This window comes from Synchiropus splendidus, chromosome 18 (assembly GCF_027744825.2).
Source record: "Synchiropus splendidus isolate RoL2022-P1 chromosome 18, RoL_Sspl_1.0, whole genome shotgun sequence".
In the NCBI taxonomy this organism is placed as follows: domain Eukaryota; kingdom Metazoa; phylum Chordata; class Actinopteri; order Syngnathiformes; family Callionymidae; genus Synchiropus; species Synchiropus splendidus.
Window position 1 is genome coordinate 13,928,931 of NC_071351.1, and position 22,280 is coordinate 13,951,210.

Below are 22,280 nucleotides of genomic sequence, written 5' to 3' on the forward strand. Positions count from 1 at the left end.
TTGTTAATTTAAATGTCTTTAGTTTAAAGTATGGAAACAAAGTCCTACATTTTTATTTTGGAAAACATTTTGGACGCAATACCTACTCGCATATTGGGGCAGCCATATTGACTTAAAGCTTAATTTAGATCAACATGGATTCAATTCTGTTTCACTTTGACTCAAGTAGTTCATCACCAGATTTAGAGATGCGTTCTGCATCAACCTCCAACAATCCCAAAGATGAAAAGTAAAACCAGAGGAAACTAGGAAACGTGGCTTCATGTTATCCATGAACCATTTCAGTCCATTAACAACTAACAAAGATTGTTTACACCCATTAACATCATTAGTCTGGACCATTCTATTTGACACAAACTGCTGCGTCATTTATGAGGACCAATGTTAACTGAATTAAAAAGAATGTGGCGCTTTTCTTGGATTACCCCGATCACTATTTCAGCGGGTAATTCTGTTGCGATCCTTTCAAGCTTGTTTACCCTATGTTGTTCTGTGGTTCAAAGTGTGAAGCTGCGTGTAATTAAAATCAAATGTATTCTAAGCTCAGCAATGTCAGCCGAGTTACTTTGAAGGTTTCCATCTATGGGCACACTTTCCGGTAAAAGTCTTTGTATTTTCATTTTGGTGGCGGTTGACACCCACAGTGAACAAGTCTCCGTCATGCTGGAACCTCAGACACTCCATGGTATATTTATAGACTCTCCCAGAGTTTCCGCTGGGGCAGAGACCACAACTGAAATGCACCTGCGGGCTTCTGAAAGTCAGACTCGCCTCAGCGTTCTTTGGCTACCACCTACTTAGCTAATAATAAATGAATCTGACACTTAATTTAGCCATCCATGCAACAGTGGTTCATGTTTGGGTTTGGCTCTGACTCAATTATGACTTGTTTACTGCGCCAACATCTTGATTCATGTTGAAACCAGGCAGAATGACTCAAATTTCTGATGACCCAGTGAGCTGCATGAAACGTTAAGTTGCTTTTCCGTAAACTGTACTCATTAGGCAAGAGAAGAACAACCTATAAATGACCACTCGCACATATGGGTCATGAGCAAAACCAAGCGTGATGTGAACGGTGAATTGTCTCATTGTCTCATGCTGAGCTCTTTAGCAAATCACTGTGTCGGGGGCAAACAAATAGTCCGGAAGCCTCAATCCAATTCAAGGTGTGTGTCGTCTCAGGGTCTTTCACTCTCGAAGAAAGTCAGTCATCCCATCTATAGTTACACTTTCAGCCAATGCAGGGGTTGAGAGATGATTGGCGAGTGTTAAAATTGGATAAGGGCCAGTTACACTCTGCTCAAAGCACTGCGCTCTCAGGTGAATCTTACACTATACTTTGAATTTCAACGAAGATGCTGGTAGTAAAGAAGAGAGTGGGGAGAACTAATGGGCCAAACGGTGAATTGGGACGAAGAATGTCGGAGCTAGCAGGTAACAGGAGAGGACGAATCCAACCAATGAGTTTCATGGAAATTACAAATGAGATCATGATGAGGCCTGGTGTGATTTGGGAGGATGCTGAGTTACTATGGCAAACTCTCAAGGGAAATGAGGAGATCCCAGTGTGATCCATAACACACAGGAACAACATCTAAAGGAACTGCTTTTTAGAAATCAAAGAGAAAATAAACCACATTCACACTATTATTTGGAACATTTTTCTTCCATGAGTAAGAAGAAGGACACATGGAACAGCTCTTTCCTTCAATTATTTTGAGGTCACCTGCCACAAAAATGAGCCAAAAATCCTTGACATGAGTGTAATTACTGCTGAATTTATGTAACAACCATAATCTGCTCATTGGGAACATTTTTTTTTTTTCGAAATCTGTCTTTGGCACACAAGTGTTCTGACCTGTGTTAGTGATGTCATCTCTGCATGTCAGATTATCATCATTCCCAATTTCATCCTTGATCAAAAGTCCTAATTTTACCCATCCATGGGGAACAACAAGGGCATATTGATTTGCAGACACTCACTATGATGCGCTACCTTGAACTGAGGTCAGCAGCTTCAGCGATGAGGCCCTGACTTGAGTCTCATAGCCGACAAACAAAGTCTGTTTCCTGCGTCAGCACCAGGTACTCCCCCAGTTTCCTATCACACCAGGGTAACCACTAGATGTTGGGTCAAAATGTTGGCAGCATGGAGAAGCTTCAGAATGGTCCCATCTTCAACATCAACAAATGTGTTTTTACGAAGAGTGATAAGTGACAAGATGTTCTGACATGGACAGTGACGTCAGCACGCTGAGAGGATTCGACTGTTAAAACTGGATTAAACCATTTGACATATTTTCAACCCAAAACTGCTTACCCGCTTTGATTAGAGGCAAAAAGAGAAAAACTGTGACGCGGGCCTTCTGAAAAATATCAGAGGCACGTTGATCGAGTGCAGCCGAGCCTTGGCTCAAATGTTTTCATCATCAACCAGGAGAGCCCGAGAGAAATTTAAAGCTTTTAAGAAAAAAACATGGATTTGGAAGTAACAGCAGTAGCAATATAGAAGTGAGTGACCTTTCTACACGTCCAAGGACTCTTGTTTTTATGAGCTGACCTGCGGGAGTCGACTCCCAATAGTGCCGTAAACTCACGTTATAAGAGTCCCTGTGAAGACCTTTAAATGCTCAGTGGGCAGGTCGATACTGGTAGGATCAATAGTTTTATGTGATGTTAAAAATGTCCATTTAGATGTTTACGACAATGAGAGAACAGGAATTGGTTTATTTTTCTAAATGCAATCATATATTTTGCATATTTTATTTTCACCAACCAAGATTAGTCACATAGTAACAGTGTAATATTATTTGAGAAAACTCTGTGCAACATATCTAACATTTTAAATGGCCTAAATTAATTATTTTATTTTACAATCAATTTATATTGTGATCCACATATTTAAATCAAAATGATGCCAAAAAAAGAGAATGAACAAACACTGAAGCAGAAGAACAGAAGTTAATAAGGATTTTAAATATCCAGCTATCATCATTTCTCCGCGCTATTAGGCCTCAATTCACTTCATGTCTGTCTCTTTCCACATGGCGAAAATTACGAAGTTACTCATGCCGTTGACATGATTATGAGAATGATAAATGACTCAGGAAATGTGAATTTACTGAACATTCCATATTTGGTGAGTTTTTTAATGAACTCTGGACAAAGGCTCCCCCGTGCAAAAAATGCCAGCCAATGCTCAACAGATGCCGTCCATCAGGTTATCGGGATGGTGAACTGACAGGAGGCAAAAAGGGGTGTGGACCTATTTGCCCTGATGCCTGCTAATGACAGATGTTTGAGCAGTAGTACACACCCTTGTTGCCTGTGGATGTCCTTACCAAGTCCAGCTTGGAGACAAATTCGGTGCAGCTCAATTACTCATCTCTCCCGTCACACTCCCAAGAGTCCCACACCAGACATAAATCTTCACACTCCCACGAATGGGATGCCAATAACCACAAATCTGGCCCTGAGAATCAAAAAGCAGAGTTCAAATGACTGGAACACAACCTTTTTAGATTTCAAATATGATGCTTTGTTTTTCTAGGAGTGAGTTTTTCTTCATCTGCTGCAGACAGATTGGAGAGGTACACCTTTCGAGCCTGTCAACCAAATGATGGATGCTATACTGCCCCCAGTGTCTTTCACTCAGTCATGGAGATCTGAGGAATTGGAAACATCTCTATCCTGTGGGAGCCTTTCTCTATTGGAATATTGTGATGCACATTGTCGTTTGTTAAAAACATTTTGATGGCTCATTTACTCACACATTCTTCCTCCTCAAGAACATGTGTTGAACCTGTGTTTGAACTGGAGACTGGCCACCTTGTGAAAGTAATGCTCCGTGGTGTATTCATGTGCTCCCGTGTGATCTGGTATTCCAACTCAATCCAAACTACAAGCCAACAATCCAGGGATGTGAACCAAGGCAATTAACCAAAATGAAATGAAGGAAATTTTTTTTTTGTCACACTTAAGTCATGACGTTTTTGTAGCGTTGTATTTAAAGAAAGACTTTTGACAGGAATCAGCTACCAGTGTGACAATGGTTGGACGTCTGCTCGGGGATAAAAAGCTGCAGAGTAGCAGAACATGGCCCATGTTTGATCAGGCAAAAGAGAAAAAGTGGATTTCAGCCCAATGCTCCATGGCCTTAATCTGTGGGATTAGGGCATCAAAGTTTAGAGGAGTGTGTTTGTCTATGTTTGCATATGTGTGTCTGAGAAGATCATCTTGTTTCAATAGCAGTGGAGTGTGCGAGCTGCAGGTGGCCTTCGCTAGTGCAGGTGGGGAGAACTGTGCTCGCGGGGTCTGGAGCCTAATGTGCAGCAGCAGTCAGAGGAAATGCAGGGAGAGGCGAGGGGGCGGGGGGTGCGGTGGGTTTAAGACCTAAAGCGGCTTGGACCAGATGAAAAAGGATCTCAGGCTTTCTGCCAATCAAATCGGCGCCAGCAACCTACTCTCTCTGACAGGGCAGGGAAGTGGTCAGGCAGGCCACACGCATGTGTGATCCACATAGTTAGCATCATATGTCAGCTATAGGATGGAGAAGTGAGCGGGGAAAATGGTTCATGAGATCAGGTATCTTCTCAAGAGTGAACTTGACAAAACATGTTAGCCCTCGTAACTTCATCAATCACATCGCAGTCTGCAACCAACAGCAGCAGTTCAACACGTGTTCTTTAAACTCGACACAGATGTCATGAGTGGCTGTTACACAGCTAAAGGAAGTCACCTCATCATCATATACACCATGTGGCTCATTTCTGCTGGTCATTCCCTTTCACAGCGGACCGGTTGTCGAGATGGTAAGGTTTTCCTCCTCTTGATTCTGAATGAATGCCTCTTGTCTTCCAGTTTGCTACAACGCTGCATGTCATTGTCAACTTGTTTCAATCTACGGAGGTGCTGATGAACTAAACCCTCAGCGCCCCCACCTAAATAAAATAATAATAAAAAGATTTCTCTACATTTAAACAGGCTACAAGCACATGTGTGTGTGCAGGCTTCAGTGTGATCTCTGCACAAGGGCTTACACAAGTGGAGCCTGCAGGCTTCCTGAATAAAAGACCACTTGCATGCACAGATATATGAAAGAAAAAGGCTGAGCGGGAGGGAAGAATCACAAAAGGAGGACGAGTGCGCCGCAATAAAAAGTAGTCTTGTCTTTCAGGACATTAAAGGAGATTCCTAATCTCATGAGGCACTACGCTCTTGTGAGACGAGCATCCACCAATCCCTCACCATCCATCCCTCTCTCATCATGAGATGGATGACGGACGTGCGTGAGGCAGTGACAGAGGAGGGGAGGGAGGGATTATACCTTCTGAATACATGATGAATGTAGTCCACGGGCTTAGACAGAGTTGGGGACAAGTGCATGTGAGTGACAGCGTGCTCAGAGGAGCACCACGGTCCATTCATCCCAACCGCCTCTCCAGCCTCTTCTTACAGAGGCCTAGAGGAGGATTGAAGACGGGCTAGATTTTTGGTTAATCAACAACTGGAGTGGAGCAAGGAGGGGCAGCAGCATTCTGTCACCAGCTCCGGCCCACTGGTCAGTGTCCACAACCAGAGGAGGAGAGAGGATGCTCAACAACATGGCCAGCAGTGAGGATGGAGAGGGGGGACCCAACAGCCAGGGTGAGTTTGGAAGGAGGGCTGTGTGGATGGAGGATTTGTAGGTGTTGAATGACGACAAGCGATGCTCACTTGCAATAGGTTGAAGGGAAACACAGAAAGATCAAACTGTGATTGAATTAGTCAAACAGCTAGCTGATATTAGCCTGCAACATTAAATAGACTAGTATTCTGAAATTTAGACAAGCTTTACCTCTCAGCCACTGACAAGCAAGTGATAGCCACCTTTTCAAATGCATGCACGTGTTTGTCTGAACTTTTTTAAGTGTGTCACTGTGAGTTATCTGAATGCAGTGAAATTGCTTGTTTTCCTACTTTGTAACCAAACATTCAAGACCCAAAAACAAGACCTAAGACCGACCTAATTCTGCCCACTGTGCTCCTGACTCTGCATTGAAGTGCATGTGAAAAGAGTGCAGTGGTGCTGTGGGTCATGGCAACACCAGCCTGTCATTCGAGGAACTGTTTGTGTCTGGGACTGTGGATACTGTCCAGCCAGAGGCTACGTCTGCCCTATTGACTGTTGGTGTGTGAATAGGTGCCCCAAACATGCTCACTTATGTCTTGCACAGATTACACAACATCCATTCACAGTCTGAATTGAACAGCAGCTAGTCAACTGAGGAAGCTCATTTCCAAAAGTGGAAAACACATTTGAAAAGAATCAACTATTGTACGTATCCATTTGAAGTGAATTTGGTCGAGTAACAAGCGGCATAGTTTTCCATCTAAAACTCACCACACGATTCGCCTTGAATATGAATTAAATACAGATGTTACCTGGGGAGGTTGTCCAGAGAGCCTCACACCTCATACTGGATCCTTGTGATTTATGACGTCCCCAGAGACAAGCGTGACCACTAAGAAAATGTGATTGATTGAAATCAATAAGCACGACGGTGTGATAGCAGAGTATCAATCACAGTGGTCCAATCTTAGTTGTGGCCAGGCTATGATCTAATCGAATCCACCCAATTTTTTAATAGTACATGATTATCACCAGTATCAGTCTGCATTTTGTATTTTATTACATTCTACGCCCATTTATTAATTATTTTAATGCAATCCTATGAAGCTGTCACATTTTCGACAATTTTTTCCACCTCTGAATCATATTTCACAGTTTACATTACGAAAACTTGGATCCAATAACCTTCAACCTGATAAAAAGAGTTAAGCAAGCATAAGTACAAGAGAATAACTCGACATGGACTGTAAACCAGACAGACTGAACAGCTCAAGGAAATGCAAATGAAAACCAAAGATTTCTGTCAAATATTTAAAATGTAAACAGACATTTTTCCATTCAATGCCATCATTACAGTGTGCTTTAGACTCACTCTAACTTGATGTTTCAATAGAACAACATTCAAATTAGCACCACCAAAATTCAGAATGGATGTTTGCTTTATTTTATTGTTGTTTTGGAAACAAGTAGAGCACTATATCATCATTCAGGTGGGCAGTTGATATGTAAATCATCTTCAGTCTGAGTTAACCTGTATATTTAATACAGTGGAGATAAATGCTTCATAAAGACGTCAGTGGGTCATCATTTTAAACGTGCACTGCCTTATGATAAAATCTGCCTCATTCAAAACAACAATTTTGTGGTTTTGGTCTTGGCCAATTAAAAGAGCTGCCACTGTGTCCTTTCACGAGATTGAGTTGAAATGGATACTGAGGCCTTCTCCCTGTCCAACCATTAAGGACAAATGAACAAACCAGTAACCAACAAAGTCGTCTACTAGGTACTTATTCTCTCACATTTATATGAGCACAGGCTGTTTGTCAGAGGGAGAGCCATCTAAACACATTTAGTTTCATCTGGAGCAGCTGGAGCAGGGGATAAGCCAAGCCCATGTCAATAACAAATGTTTGGAAGTATTTCTGAGAACGAGTGCATGTAAAAGACACTGACTAATGCAGGGTCAGAGGTCAGGGTGTTACACGACGACCCAAGCTGACAATTATACGTGTGAAATTATAGGACTGTATGACAAGAAGAGCTATTTGAAAGCATGTGGTGGAACAAAAACTGACTATTTTACATAGATATTTATGGAAATGACCACTTTTTGATGACTGTCCAGGCCTTGTTAGCAAGCTAGCTCTATAATCCAGCTTGTTCGCTGCTGCTGTGACACAATAACAACACCAGCCCTCTGTCACTGACTGTGTAAAACCTAACAGGTTAATTACACTTTAATTATCCTGTCATTTGCTAAAGCAGTTTGCATAGCATTTCTGCAAATTATTTTTCTGTGTGAAGAGGAAGTCATTCTTTTCACTTTTCCCTACATAAATACAATAATATTTCACATAATCCTTCAGTTGTGCGATGCTGGTGTCAGTTTCAGTTGGGCATTATTACTTCAGACAACATAAAATAAATAGCTAATTTCAGATATCATTATTTAGTGAAAATCTTGCCCGAGTAAATATACATGAAATTGTTTTTATTTCACCATAAAATGCTCAAATCTTCTTTTAAATGCTCTTCATCTCTGTGTCATGCTTGACAGCGACTGCGATGTTAAACAGTTATTTCAATTTCAAGTGTGATTTTGAAGGAGTTGAAGAGAAAGGAATTTCTGGCCTAGAAAATAAGCGGGTGTAACCTTGAAGGAAGGCAAGGCCAAATGAAGCGCTAACATATCCACAAAGCTAACATTTGTTCCAACGACAAATATGATCTGCTCATGAGCCTCCTGTCCTCTCAGACACGCCTGCACTGATGTGGACTAATCTTCTGGCCAGATGTTCGGTGACTATCCCCGTCATTGGGATAAAAATCAATTTGTTTGATGGGCCATACGTTGATGCAGAGTGTAATTTAATTGAGAGACATAAATCGCCTAGCAGATGAATGGCAATACAAATATCATAGAGCTTGATTTAGGGTGAATTTACCCCTATTGTATTTAATTTTGTAAAGACGGGCAGATCGAAAAACACTGGGTTGGAATTGTCGAATTAATTTTTAAATATTTTTTATATTACATTTACATATTTTTTCTTTTCATTTTCTCTCAAGCCAGGCACTTGTCTAAATCGTAAGCTTACTGTGATTTTACTATTTTCATCTAAAAGCAGTTTAAACAACAAACTACATTCAGATTTTTTCATCTATGAACTTGCACTTGCATTTTTTTTCCATGAAATTGGTTTAATATTTTCCACAATATTGTTGTGTTTTTGCTGCCCATTACATTTGCTATGTTGAGGAGCATGTTTATAGGAATTCTTCCAAAAGTACATTGGTGAGCTCACACACGTGAAGGTCTGGCTCTCATCGGGTTCAGGTCAGGAATCTATCCAGGCCAGTCAAGTTCATCTACACCAGACTCTGTCTTTGTCCATGTCTTTATGGACCTTGCTGTGTGCACTGGTGCGCAGTCATGTTGGAAGAGGACAGGGCCCGCTCAAACAGTTCCCACAAGGTTGGAGGCAAGGAATTGTCCAAAATGTTTTAGTAAGCATGAAGCATTTTAAGTTCCTTTCACTGGAACTAAGGGGCCGAACCCAACTCCTGGAAAACAACTCCACACCACACCACCAAACCCACACCCTTCTATCAAATTGTCAGATGGAAAAGCATGATTCATCACTCCAGAGAAGCCGTCTCCACTGCTCTATAGTCCAGTGGCGGCGTGTTTTACACCACTGCATCCAGTGCTTTACATTGCATTTGGTGATGTTTCATGAAGCTTTCTGCGTACTGTACTTGGGCTAATCTGAACGCCACATGATTTTTGTAGCTCTGTAGCAATTTACTGCAGAAAGTCAGCAATGTCTTTGCACTACGCACCTCAACATCCGCTGAGCCCTCTCCGTCAGTTTACATGGCCTACCACTTCATTGCTCAGTTGCTATTGATGCCAAACTCTTCCATTTTCTTATAGTAAAATTGACAGTTGACAGTTGAATATTTAGGAGCGAGGAAATTTTCATGACTGGATTTGTGGCACAAGTGGCATCCTAGTATATATATATATATATATATATATATATATATATATATATATATATAGAGAGAGAGAGAGAGAGAGAGAGAGAGAGACAGTCAGATATGTCATGGAGTCAGTGTGGTGATCAAATGAGGGTCTTCAATCAAAGTCTAGTCGGTGTTGGTCTGTAAGCCTCTAAATACCAGCCTGCTTCGATCTTTGAACCCTGGGTGCGTCAGACTCTAATCTAAATACACTGAGGAGGTCAGGATGTCGAAGTTGGATTAAAAAGGTTCTGACATATTGTTTCCATTTATACAGATCAATTCGGAAAGCTTAGTAAGATTTCACTGGATGTCAGTGCCCTGGAAGTGATTACTGTATAAATCTGACATCCTGGTATTGGAAGACAGCTGACCACTTTTGTAAAAATACAGCATTATGTAACATAAATATGCATTTTTCCACCCAATCATGTCGAACTATCGGTGTGACGCCAATAGAATTAAACCTGCTGAGTAGGCTGCCGTTTCCTTGGGCCAGAGAATTGGGTGTGCATTTGGTTTGAGGACACAAACCGATAAAGTAAAGGATATGCTAGCTGGGAAATATCAGGATGGGACAGATTACTGGACTTTCAAAGCACTCAACTGATTGTATTGGTTTATTCTGAAAACAAAATCCACACAGGTAAATCCCCTTGAACCACTTGTACTAAGAATAAAATCAACAAAAAAGGAACACATTTTTCGGGAAACAAGGAGATAAATGCATTTTATGAATCAGATAACACCACATTGAAGTCAGACATGACCTTACTTAATCAGTCAGGTTGAATTGTAACTTCACAAATACGTCTGACTGGTTGTCCAGAGTGTCACTGCTACAACTAGCACAACTATCTTAACACATTAATTCTGTACGCCTGGCTGACCCCTCATATCCAGAACAAGTCTTGATCTTAACAAGAACCACAAGTGCCAAGTGATTTGTTGTTGACAAAACATCAGTCAGAGAGTGAGTTTTCTTAATCCTCCCTCTGAGATACAACTCTCTCATCAGACCTTAGAGTGATTATGACAAAGACACTGAACTAGACCATCTGAAACCCCCTTTGCCTTCAACTCACGCTCCTTCATGGTAAAAGAAAATCATATGTCTGGTTTGGCAGCTGATTCATTACAATGAATCTTTATGAGACAAGCTACATTTTAATTCCCTATAAATCTCCGATCATGTTTACTCAGAGCCCCAATTCTTCAATTCCAGTTGTTTGCAAACCATTCATTTGTGTATTTACTGCCCCCAAGTGGCAAGTGATTTCATACACCACAGAGGGCAATTAGGGTCACGTCTGTCACTGTTGGCACTCAGTCGAAAACAGGAAACCAATTAAAATTTCAAAGTTTGTCGTAATAGGAATCATCTGTCTTTCTGCTGCAGAAAACACTTCTCCTCAGTTTATGGCACACCTCCCGACAAACACGCTGCCAAATCAGCTGGCACACTGTCGGTCTCTGTTTGGTCGGACATGCAAGACTTCTAGAGACTCCAGTTTTCTCAGTGGTCTGCTACTTTGGCTTGAATTTTGAGTCCGGATACTCAGGCAGCTGTCAGAAACTGGTCCCACTCTCTAGTGCAAGCCAACCTCCAACAAGAGGGGCGGTATACAATAGAAATGTGACCGACAACTGTGATGTTATTCCTCTTGGCAGTGTTTCTGTAAGAGTTGGATCAAAGGGTCTGTGTGTTTTCAAACAGTAGGAATTTAATAGTCTTAATTTGTTTAACACGAGTCATCCCTCAGAGGAATTCATGCATTTTAAACATAAAAAACAATAAACACAAATACATGAACGACTGAATGTGTATTCAAACAAATGGAAGTGATTGGATTTTAGTTCTATTCTTTCATTGAGACCAAAACAGCACCACCTCACTGTAGAAATGTACTACAGTTGTCGATTTTAAGTACAGTTCAAAAGGAACGTTATTATCCTTCACACATAACCACAAATGTGGTTGTCGGGATGTCCCCTGACTCTTGATCCAAGTAGCCAGGACATATTCCCATTTTTTCCTACAGTGGAAGAATGAAAGTTTTTATTTGATACATTTCAAGTCTGTGAATTCATGAAATTAGCTTTGGACTAACTGAGGTGATTTGTCAGCAAAGGTGAAGTTTCCTCACAGAGGATTGCTTTACTTCTGTCACATCCAGATGATGCTGCTTCCTCTCTATGGCCATCAGCAGCTGCTTGATAATCCCCATGAGCCCATGTCCTATTAAGCTCTTAAAAGCCGGTATAAACTGCCCATTTTGTAATAGTTGTGTCACATCAAGGGTACATATCAGCTCAGTCCACTGTGCATGGAGTCACAGGTTCCGCTGCTCCAGCAGTCCAAACATTTTATCTGTTCAAGCTGAACAAGCTGCACACTTTCATTTGGTGTCTGTAATAACATGTAAACAAATAGCAAACCTGAAGTTTTACATTTGCCCTGGTTCAAAATAACTGCTCAAGACATGATGTCTGATCTCCTCCATCCAATCTGGGATGCTGGGAACTGCCAGGGAAGTTCACCAGTCCATCACAAAGTCCATTCATACACGTTTGGAGTACAAGAGGAAACCCACACAACAAGAACTTTCTAACTCTGCAGACAAAGAATCCAAATGAAATCCCTAAGTCTTGATGCCCCAAGTGGTTTCATAAAACGGCATTATTAAAGGCAACAAAGTGCATACTCATCCAACGTCCAAATATATAACACTGAGAAGAAGTAAAAAGACCTGACTGAGTCATAACAGACAGTCGAGATTTATAACAACAGACACAACAGCTTTTATGAAGATTGTGAGAAACAAATGTAAAAATGAGAATCCCTTCCAATGAATGTTACAAACTACAGCAGAAGACATCAGAGCCTGATGAACAAAAGATAATATTCTGATGCAATCAGTGAAGATAAAAAATGGGATTTTACAACCTCAGATATTTATACCCCTATTGTTTTCCACTTCATCTTTTGGCCAGTGATATTCAAAAGTAAAATGCACCAAGAGGACAAAAAACACATTTCTGGCATGTATCTGTCTTTGCAGAGGATAGATGAATAAATGGTCCCTTTTTTTTAAGCCAATAGTGGAGCCGGGAACTTCTGGCGTCACTGATGTTGGAAAAGTCAGTGAGATGAAATACAGTCAAAGTTTTGATTAAATTGTCTTTAGTTATTTAATGACTTTGGTGTCTGTTAAGACTTTCGAACCCGCCTGAGCCCATTACACTCTTTCTGATATAACTATCAGGAGCCCAACAAAAGAAAGCTATTTTAAATCTTAAGATGTTGTTCCTCAGGTCAGACGAGAAACGTGACTTATTTGACAGACAGTCAAAGCTGAGGAAAGAAATTTATGATAGGAATGACATCGATACAGAAAGCGTGTTTCATTGGCTGTATTTTACTTACTGAATAAATGCCAGACAGAGTTGCTTCTTCTATCATGGCCCTACTTTCAAGCCTCACTTAAAGTGTTACTGCGATGGATTTATTTTACTGCTGTTCTTAACTTGTTGCTCTGGTTCTCTGCAGCAATCACCTGCAGATCAGGTCATACATTCCCCAGACAAAAACAATATCTGAACTGAAGTATTAGCTATGAGATATTTCTGAGCTTTGAGCCTGATCCAGGTTGTGCTGCACACACAATTCAAAAAGGAGTATAAAGAGAAAAATGCAAACTCCCTGCAGGCCAAAAAGACCCCTGTGGTTCAACCAGACCACTGCTGTGAAATGGCTTTCCTAGCTGACCTCTTTGTGTCAGTGTTTACGAAGGGCATTCATTTTTGTGTGTTTATAATAAAAACGTTCATTTTCATTTTACATTTCCTCACAATGGAAGAAATAGGCTGATGAGACAGCCAAATGTAGCAGTATCAGAAACAGGGAAAAAATCCAGGGGAAACCATAAAGCTGCTCACTGATACTGACTTCTCACTCACTTCCACCTTGTTATCATGACAACTATGTTACCCTCTCTCTCATTGTCTTTATTCACCAGTTCAGCATTCCTCGTCTGTTTCACTCTTCAATTTTCACAGCAATTTATTTTTCCCCTAAGTACAGCGCTGACGTTGTCATTTCATTTTGGCTGAAAAGTAGCACCAGAGAACCTGAGGAACACTGTGTGGCATTTGAAAGATCTAAGGCATCGAAGATATTAGTGAAGCTGCACTTAGTCTGAAGTAAATTCTTTTGAAACAGAGAGTAAGACAAAATGTTTGATCTGTGGTCTTTAGGGTACTGAGCAGAATTGTGCTGGAATGAACCTGCATTTATTTAGTGAAGATGTAGTTGATCGATGAACTATGAAAGTATGTAAATTTTGCAACACAATACACTTAAGAGGGATACTCACAGGTCACAGATCACAGTTTCACAGTTAGTTCTCAAAATGAACATTTGCTCTTGCTATAGAGGATGGAACCCCAAAAGAGAGCAGTCCGTTCATCAACACCAGTGTCGCCACAGATGCAGAGAAGGCACAGCAGTACGATGGCAAGAACATGGCACTTTTTGAGGTGAGACGAGTCTTCGACTAGAGAGATACAGTAGCCCACAAGCTTGTTCTGCAACCAATATTTGTCTCAGTATACAGAAATCTTGAACATACGTTTTTGTGTGGACACAGGAGGAGATGGACACCAGTCCGATGGTCTCGTCTCTGCTCAGCACTTTGGCAAACTACTCCAATCTGCCAACCGGCAGCAAAGAGCATGAAGAAGAAGAGAATAATGAAGAAGGTGCACGGCCATCTAAAAAGCCGGTTAAGGTAATCAGCCTTTTGGAGTCGAAATGTCAAATGAAAATGTGCTATTAATTACTGAAAATACACAAACCTTCATGACCTTCATTTTGGGCAAGAGAAGCTTCTGACTCACCACTTGGTGGGATATCTGAAGAACAAAAGTGTTGTTGATCGAATGCCACTGAAGTGTGTTCCAGTCAGAGTCACTCAGAGTACCCATCTTAAAGAAAGCTGAATGAATTGCATACACTTTTAAAGAAAAGACAGAACATTTGTTTCTGCTTTCAACTATAACACATTCTTTGGACATTAGCTGCAATCTAATCAATTAATCTATGAGTCATATAAGTACATATTTAACATTCATATGAAACATTTAAATTCCAACATTCTAAATCACCACATTACTGGTTATGTTTTTGCCATGAAAGTCCATCAAGCATGTCTATACGTTCAATGATTTCACCTTCCTGACGGCAGTTGCACAAGATGCATGAATGACGTGAATGTGATAAACAAATATAGACAAAGTCGTTTTGAGATACAGGAACAATGCAGCCACAGTGCAGTTCTCTCTTCAGAGAATTAAAATAAATGTTTTCTTCATGTTCCATTTATGTCTCCCAGGCTCCACAGCTGGGCACACTGATGGGCGTCTACCTACCATGTATCCAGAATATTTTCGGGGTGATCCTTTTCCTGAGGATGACCTGGATGGTCGGGGTTGGAGGTGTTTTGGGATCTTTCATCATTGTCTTCATGTGCTGCTCCACTGTGAGTGAATAAAAGATTCAGAGTTTCACCAGATGTACAGGCATTTATATTCTGCTTACACAAAGCTGCTTAATGGTTCCAAAATTTCCCCATTGTGGGAAGAACAAGGGCAGTCTAATCTAATAATTTTTCTTTCACATTTTTCAGACCATGCTCACTGCAATCTCCATGAGTGCAATTGCAACAAATGGCGTTGTACCAGGTGAGTTTACCGTATCCATAGTTACATTATGGTTATAACTAACTTATGCGCTCTCCTTCTTCTTCTGTCAGCTGGAGGGTCGTATTACATGATCTCTCGCTCTCTGGGACCCGAGTTTGGAGGAGCTGTCGGAATCTGCTTTTATTTGGGAACCACTTTTGCAGGCGCCATGTACATCCTGGGCTGTATTGAAATTCTGCTAGTAAGTTAGAAAAAAATAAATATTAGATCAAAGCTTGCAGACAGACTGTTTAACGATTGAAAGTCTTAGGCTTCACTTTTTTTTCTATCAGATTTACATCGTACCCCAGGCAGCCATCTTTAAGATTGAGGGCCTGGAGGGGCCAGAGGCCGAGGTGGCGCTTCTTAATAACATGCGGGTTTACGGGACCATCGTCCTCAGCTTCATGGCCTTGGTGGTGTTTGTTGGGGTGAAATATGTCAACAAGTTGGCGCTGGTTTTCCTGGCCTGCGTGATCCTCTCTATCGTGGCTGTCTACGCCGGGGTCATCAAGACTGTCATCGAGCCTCCCGTTTTCCCGTCAGTTCCTTCCACTGTAATGACCAATAAAGACATACGTGTAGTTAACAATCACTGTGTTACTGTTGCAGCGTTTGCCTGCTTGGGAATCGGACCCTCCTCTCTAAAAGCTATGACATTTGTGCAAAAGTCATAGAAATAGACAATGAAACCATTCCCACCAAACTGTGGAGGTCTTTCTGCGACTCTGACTCCCTGAACGCCACATGTGATGACTACTTTGTCAACAACAATGTAACGGAGGTGCAGGGCATCCCTGGGGTCACAAGCGGCATCCTGGCAGGTAACATCAACTCACCGTACTATCTGCAGCACAAAGTTCAAACTTCCTCACATTTAAAGTTGATATTCATACAGAGAACCTTTTTGGTAACTACCTGGAGAAAGGAATGATCTTGGAGAAGCGTGGCGTTGCCTCAGAAGACGATCCAGACAGCCCAGCCCCTGCTGGCTCCAACCGCTTTGTCCTGGCCGACATCACCAGCTTCTTTACGCTACTGGTGGGGATTTACTTCCCCTCTGTCACAGGTAAACAGTACAACAACAAATATCAGACATTTGTGTGTGTCTTATGTGCATTCTATAAATAAATAACTTCCGCCTGCAGGTATTATGGCGGGATCTAACCGCTCAGGAGACCTTCGTGACGCTCAGAAGTCCATTCCCATTGGCACCATTGCAGCCATCACCACCACTTCTACAGTGTGTATCCTTTGTGATGATGATTTCATGTAAATTAAGCAATATTATATTACAAACAGCATACAAGTCTCTGGGTGCTTTTAAGGCACAGTGAAAGGTGCGTTTCTTGACTGTTATATGACCAGACATGTCATGTGTGGTTCTGTTTGGTGCCTGTATTGAAGGAGTAGTGCTAAGGGACAAGTGAGTACAAGTTTGTGTACCTGCACAATGTAATTGTATAGTAATATTGTATTGTATATATATCTGTGTCAGATTTGGTGAAGGCGTTAATGGTAATCTGGTGATCGGGACCCTGGCATGGCCATCTCCTTGGGTCATCGTGTTTGGCTCCTTCTTCTCCACATGCGGAGCTGGACTTCAGAGTCTCACTGGAGCCCCTCGTCTCCTGCAGGCCATTGCCAGAGATGGCATCATACCATTTCTGCGAGTAAATAGTGACACACAGCTCAAGACAAATATGAAAAACACTTAATTGTATTGTTTTTCTGTAGGTATTTGGACACGGTAAAGCAAACGGAGAGCCAACCTGGGCCCTCCTGCTCACAGCAAGCATCTGTGAGATTGGGATCATCATCGCCTCCCTGGATGCCGTAGCGCCCATCCTCTCCATGTAAATCCAGCAGAGGTTCACATAAACATCTCCCTCACTTTTCCAACCTTTTCTCATCTATTACCTCTGTAGGTTTTTCTTGATGTGCTACATGTTCGTCAATCTTGCATGTGCACTGCAGACTTTGCTGAGGACCCCAAACTGGAGGCCACGATTTAAGTTCTATCATTGGTGAGTTTAACTTGATGCTTTATTTTGAACACAACTAATACATGTCAGCATTATTTAGGAGAGGTATTGGACGCGCCTCCAGGGTTCTAATATCTGTAGTAGTAGTTTATCCTGTTTAAAGTAGCAAAATGTATACCAGATGCAATGAAAATTAGAGCTCTGACTGTGACCACGTCTTCCTGCTTTGTCTCGTCTAAAACCCTCCTGTAGACAAAACAAGAGCAAATATTAACAGAAATTCTCTGTTAAACGGAAACATGCAATGTTGTTGTCTCCCGCAGGGCACTGTCCTTCCTTGGTATGAGTCTGTGTCTGTCTCTGATGTTCATCTGCTCCTGGTATTACGCTATCGTCGCTATGGGCATTGCCACCTGCATCTACAAATACATAGAGTTCTGCGGGTGAGTGGAGCACAGATCCAACTTTGACCACAGATCAAAGAAGCTCAGATAATTCAAATACGTGGTTTTGAAGGACACAAGAGGGCACACATAGTGTGATAAACTAAGCCAAACAATTTTAAATTAATAAACCCTCAAATCAGCTTTTACTACTCAATGTCATTGTGTTTTCGCATGTACTTCATTTCAGATGTGCTTGTCTGCACATTTACTCTCAGTTCCAATAAATGAGAAGGCTATTTAAGAAAGCATTTATGGATTTATCATTTATGGGCAGATGTGAAACGCTAACAACAATTACTTGCCTGTCAATTGAAACAGAGCTGAGAAGGAATGGGGTGATGGGATTCGTGGCATCTCCCTGAGCGCAGCACGCTTTGCCCTCATGAGGCTGGAGGAAGGTCCACCACACACCAAGAACTGGAGGTCAGTGTTCTTCATCAGAATAAACATCGTCTCAGGACATGTTTGACTCCTCTTCTTCATGCTTAGGCCTCAGCTGCTGGTCCTGGTGAGCACGGACGCGGAGCAGAATGTCGAACAGCCTCGTCTTCTGTCTCTGACCAATCAGCTGAAAGCAGGAAAGGGCCTCACCATCGTTGGAACTTCGGTTCAAGGAAAGTTCCTGGATAACTACAGTGAAGCACAGAGAGCAGATCAGGTCTGTTCAGTTTTTTGTCTCAATGAACATTCTGTTTAAAACATGCTTATTTGTTTCAATGAGGCAAGAATAAACCTGTGTATATTCAGTCTTTACGTAAGCTGATGGAGACAGAGAAGGTGAAAGGCTTCTCTCAAGTGGTCATCTCCTCCAATCTGAGAGACGGGATTTCTCACCTCATTCAAGTCGGAGGGCTGGGAGGTCTGAAACACAACACAGTCATGGTCAGCTGGCCACGTAACTGGAAACAGCCACAGTACCAACAAGAGCTGCGGAACTTTATTGGTTAGATCTTTCAGAGACAGATAAGCGGTTGCCATGTTTGTTAACAACTAATCTCTCTCGCAGAGGTGGTCAGAGAGACCACAGTGGCCAGTCTTGCCCTACTGGTTCCCAAAAACATTTCCAGCTATCCATCCAACGGTGAACGCTTCACTGAGGGCCACATTGATGTTTGGTGGGTTGTCCATGATGGAGGCATGCTGATGCTCCTGCCCTTTCTGCTGCGTCAGCACAAGGTCAGACATTTGAGTTTTCCAATTGTCAAAAAGCTAAGATTTCATTGGGTTTCATTGTCCTGTCCTGACTTCATAAACCTTAGGAATGAAATATATTCTCACACAATCATTAATACTGAAAGGGATTCATTGCAGGTGTGGAGGAAGTGCAAGATGCGTATTTTCACTGTGGCTCAGATGGACGACAACAGCATCCAAATGAAGAAAGACTTGCTAACCTTCCTCTATCATCTAAGAATTGATGCTCAGGTGGAAGTGGTGGAGATGGTAAGATGATAAACTTACATCTAATATATAGCAGCTCAGACTGAAAACCTGTGACAAATCATTAAGCTTGAAGCTCAAATTAGTGTTACTGGTCACACATGGTGAGTTAAAAAAAAAAAATCATCAAATTGGCTTTTTGATTTTGCCCCATCTGTGATTTGGTGTGACACTTTTTGTTCCTGACCTCAAAAGACGTCAGACAAAACGTGGCTTTTGACATTCCAAACTTAACGTTCTCCCAGTTGCATGAATGACAAGGAAACGTTTGCTCATCATACAGCATGACAGTGACATCTCAGCGTACACCTACGAGAAGACCCTCATCATGGAACAGCGCTCGCAAATCCTCAAACAGATGCACCTGACTAAGAATGAGATGGAGAGAGAAGTAAACACCTTTTTCTAAAAAATATATATGATGCACTTGAAGCATAACATCTTTTGTTTTCAAACTCTCTATCCAGATCCAGAGCATTACAGATGTTTCACGCGGGTCCATTCGACGCAAAAACCCCCAGTCGGTCCGAGGACAGCAAAGCATAGAGGAAGGCTCCAGTCTAGCAGAGAACCCAGAGGAGGAGGTACTGAAGTCACGAACAAGTCTCAATATCAAATACAACATATATATTTACAACAAAGTTTGATAACTGAGCTATCAGACATGGATTTTGTCATCATCCCCAAACTTCTCTAAAAATCAGCTACAGTTTCACCTCACCGTCACTCTATTCTGTCCATCACAAGGATGTTTGCTCAGTGGCTCCCTGCCAGACACCTCCTCAACACTTCCCTCAACTTTGACTGACAACCACCTCTTCTCTGTCTTTCTTTCTTCCACCCTGTCACGCTGTCATGTCACAATGTCCCTGTCTCAGTCTGTGGCTGTCTCCAACCCCAAACAGGCACAGCTGATCCACAATAAGAACTCCTCCACACCAACCAGCCCAAGTTCCCCCACGTCTCCTGCAGAGGGCGCTGCTAAGTGGCCAGAAAAGGGGAAGGACCCAGAATCTGGCAAAGACCTCTTCAACATGAAACCGTGAGTTAAATCCCACGAAAATCAATTTCCTCAAAAAAACAAACATTTTTTTCAAGCATAACTGCCTCCTTTTCGCATGCTGCTTCAGGGAATGGGAGAACCTGTATGTATAAACCTTGGTTCAGAATCGGGACACAATGTGACTGAATATTTATTTGACACAAACTGTATGTCTTATCAGGAATCAGACCGATGTGAGGCGCATGCACACAGCTTTACGGCTCAATGAAGCCATCGTCAAGAAGTCAAAGGAGGCGAAACTTGTCTTGCTGAACATGCCTGGACCTCCAAAGAACCGAGTGGGTGAAGAGAACTGTATCCTTTGCCTGCGACCAGTAAACATTATTAACTAGATTTTAGATCTCCTGAAGTACTTGTCTTTCAATGTTCAACAACAAGTATCATCTACAACCTGCAGTTATGTGTGTAGGTGGGGGAAGAGAAACATCCTGTTGATGGCCAGTGCTTTACAAACAATAGTTGATTAGATTGATTTTTCACTTGTCCCAGACGCTCCTCTAGTCCTTAACAGAACATCTAAGACATGGAGTTCCTGGAAGTGTTAACTGAGGGTCTCAACAGAGTCCTGCTTGTCCGAGGAGGCGGCCGGGAGGTTATCACCATCTACTCCTAAATAAACTGTCCTCCTGCTGGATAGTTCACAAAAGCCCTCCTACACCTAACCTGTCACCTGGATCACAAAGTTTCCGTGCCCTCAGTTCAACCTTGTTGTGACCGCCAGAGTAAACAAAGAGTTATTCAACAGTTTTATTTACTTGTCATCTGCGCATGCAGATACATTTACTCCCTTCCTGTTGGATTCTGGTCATTTTTGAGTGAAGAAACATTCTGTCAATATTTCTTTTTTTAATATATCTGTTATATGTTATTTAAATATTTATTCATCAACTTATGTCTGTTATGTTTATTGAATTAATCTGATGCTGTGAGAATGAATGTTGACCTCAATCAATATTAGCAATTGGACTGTTTGGATCGTATAATTTAATCAGGACTCAAATGATTAAATTATATGATCTTCATTCAGTTTTGATTTTGCACACATCTTCAACATTGCTTCTGTCAATAAGAGCTGATTCAGTCAACTGTTTTAAAAAGAACTGTATATACTGTAAGATGTATAAATATATTATTAAATATAATATAAAATATATCACTATAAAATATATAAATAATCACTATAAAAATCCCCTCACAAGACTGGCAGAGGTGGAAAGGGTGCTGTTATTAAACCTTAATGTGAGTCTATTAAAGTTACTGTTCTGGAATAGATTTCCAGATTTAGACAGTGAGGTGTTCCTGGAATATAACTATGCATTTATGGATTACAGATCAGACAATCAGACATTCATTGAAAAGAAAAAAACTAAAGCAGTAAAGAAATGGCGTATTTTCAACTACTTAAAAATAAAATGTACCCACTTCCTTGCAGTTATTTTCATATTTTGTGGTGAATTAGATTTGAATGTTGATTTAATGTCATAATTTCAATCATGTTCGGTTATTTAAGTTTATGAAAGACCAACTATTACTATTTTGCTTGCACTCTTCTGTCAGGCTCTCGGTTTCAACGATGTTGCCTTTCCTTAACAACATAAAAACGCAAGTTAACAAACACCAGCAAGAAACACAAAAACCTGAATTTTGAAATGAATTCAATGTCTCAATGAGGGAGTTTGAGGATGGCCACACTGCACTGACGGTGGCACACATGCACCTGTGAAACGTGGACGTAGGATAGACAATAGCCATTTGTGTTCAGATTAGAATATTGTGTTTTCTCTTTATGTGTGTCTCATGCTTTTACGTAGCACTGGTGGTTCATTGAATCGATTTTATATGTCAATGGAGAGTTGAATAAAGTGAAAACATTTGTAATATAAAACTGCTTTTTACTGAGCATGGGTGAGGTGGAAACTTTTCATATTGGGAGCAACGTTTCAAATCAGCATACAGAAGACAAG

At 41.4% G+C, this 22,280-nt stretch overlaps 1 protein-coding gene and 1 long non-coding RNA gene across 3 annotated transcripts; one reads left to right on the top strand and one right to left on the bottom strand.

Moving 5' to 3' along the window:
- The first annotated feature begins 5,347 nt into the window (after window positions 1-5,347).
- Window positions 5,348-22,161, top strand: slc12a5b (solute carrier family 12 member 5b). 2 transcript variants are annotated; one of them, XM_053848407.1, is made up of 26 exons: window positions 5,348-5,649; window positions 14,076-14,179; window positions 14,290-14,430; window positions 15,034-15,180; window positions 15,328-15,382; window positions 15,454-15,584; window positions 15,676-15,923; window positions 15,995-16,206; window positions 16,281-16,451; window positions 16,531-16,629; window positions 16,751-16,808; window positions 16,881-17,055; window positions 17,120-17,238; window positions 17,311-17,409; window positions 17,691-17,810; window positions 18,132-18,236; window positions 18,303-18,471; window positions 18,561-18,756; window positions 18,820-18,989; window positions 19,125-19,256; window positions 19,537-19,644; window positions 19,721-19,837; window positions 20,132-20,295; window positions 20,384-20,398; window positions 20,477-20,610; window positions 20,838-22,161. In XM_053848407.1, exons 1-26 carry the CDS (start codon window positions 5,595-5,597, stop codon window positions 20,927-20,929), a joined length of 3,336 nt encoding a protein of 1,111 aa, XP_053704382.1. In that variant the 5' UTR covers window positions 5,348-5,594; the 3' UTR covers window positions 20,930-22,161. The 2 variants fall into 2 exon arrangements, with proteins under 2 accessions (XP_053704382.1, XP_053704383.1); XM_053848408.1 differs by having other exon boundaries at window positions 20,159-20,295.
- LOC128749136 (uncharacterized) lies at window positions 14,282-17,806 on the bottom strand. The gene is made up of 7 exons (XR_008412902.1): window positions 16,551-17,806; window positions 16,301-16,442; window positions 15,689-15,937; window positions 15,426-15,578; window positions 15,071-15,178; window positions 14,498-14,554; window positions 14,282-14,352 (listed from the first exon to the last, which is right to left on the bottom strand). It is a non-coding gene; the product is annotated as an uncharacterized LOC128749136 (long non-coding RNA).
- Window positions 22,162-22,280: the final 119 nt, after the last annotated feature.

What these genes read in the sequence shown, in the direction of transcription:
- slc12a5b (XM_053848407.1), top strand. Translation starts at nt 5,595, where the DNA reads ATGCTCAACAACATGGCCAGCAGTGAGGATGGAGAGGGGGGACCCAAC. An exon ending in TCTTCATGTGCTGCTCCACT is followed by an intron (nt 15,181 to 15,327) that starts GTGAGTGAATAA and finishes CACATTTTTCAG; the next exon opens with ACCATGCTCACTGCAATCTC. An exon ending in CACAAGCGGCATCCTGGCAG is followed by an intron (nt 16,207 to 16,280) that starts GTAACATCAACT and finishes ATATTCATACAG; the next exon opens with AGAACCTTTTTGGTAACTAC.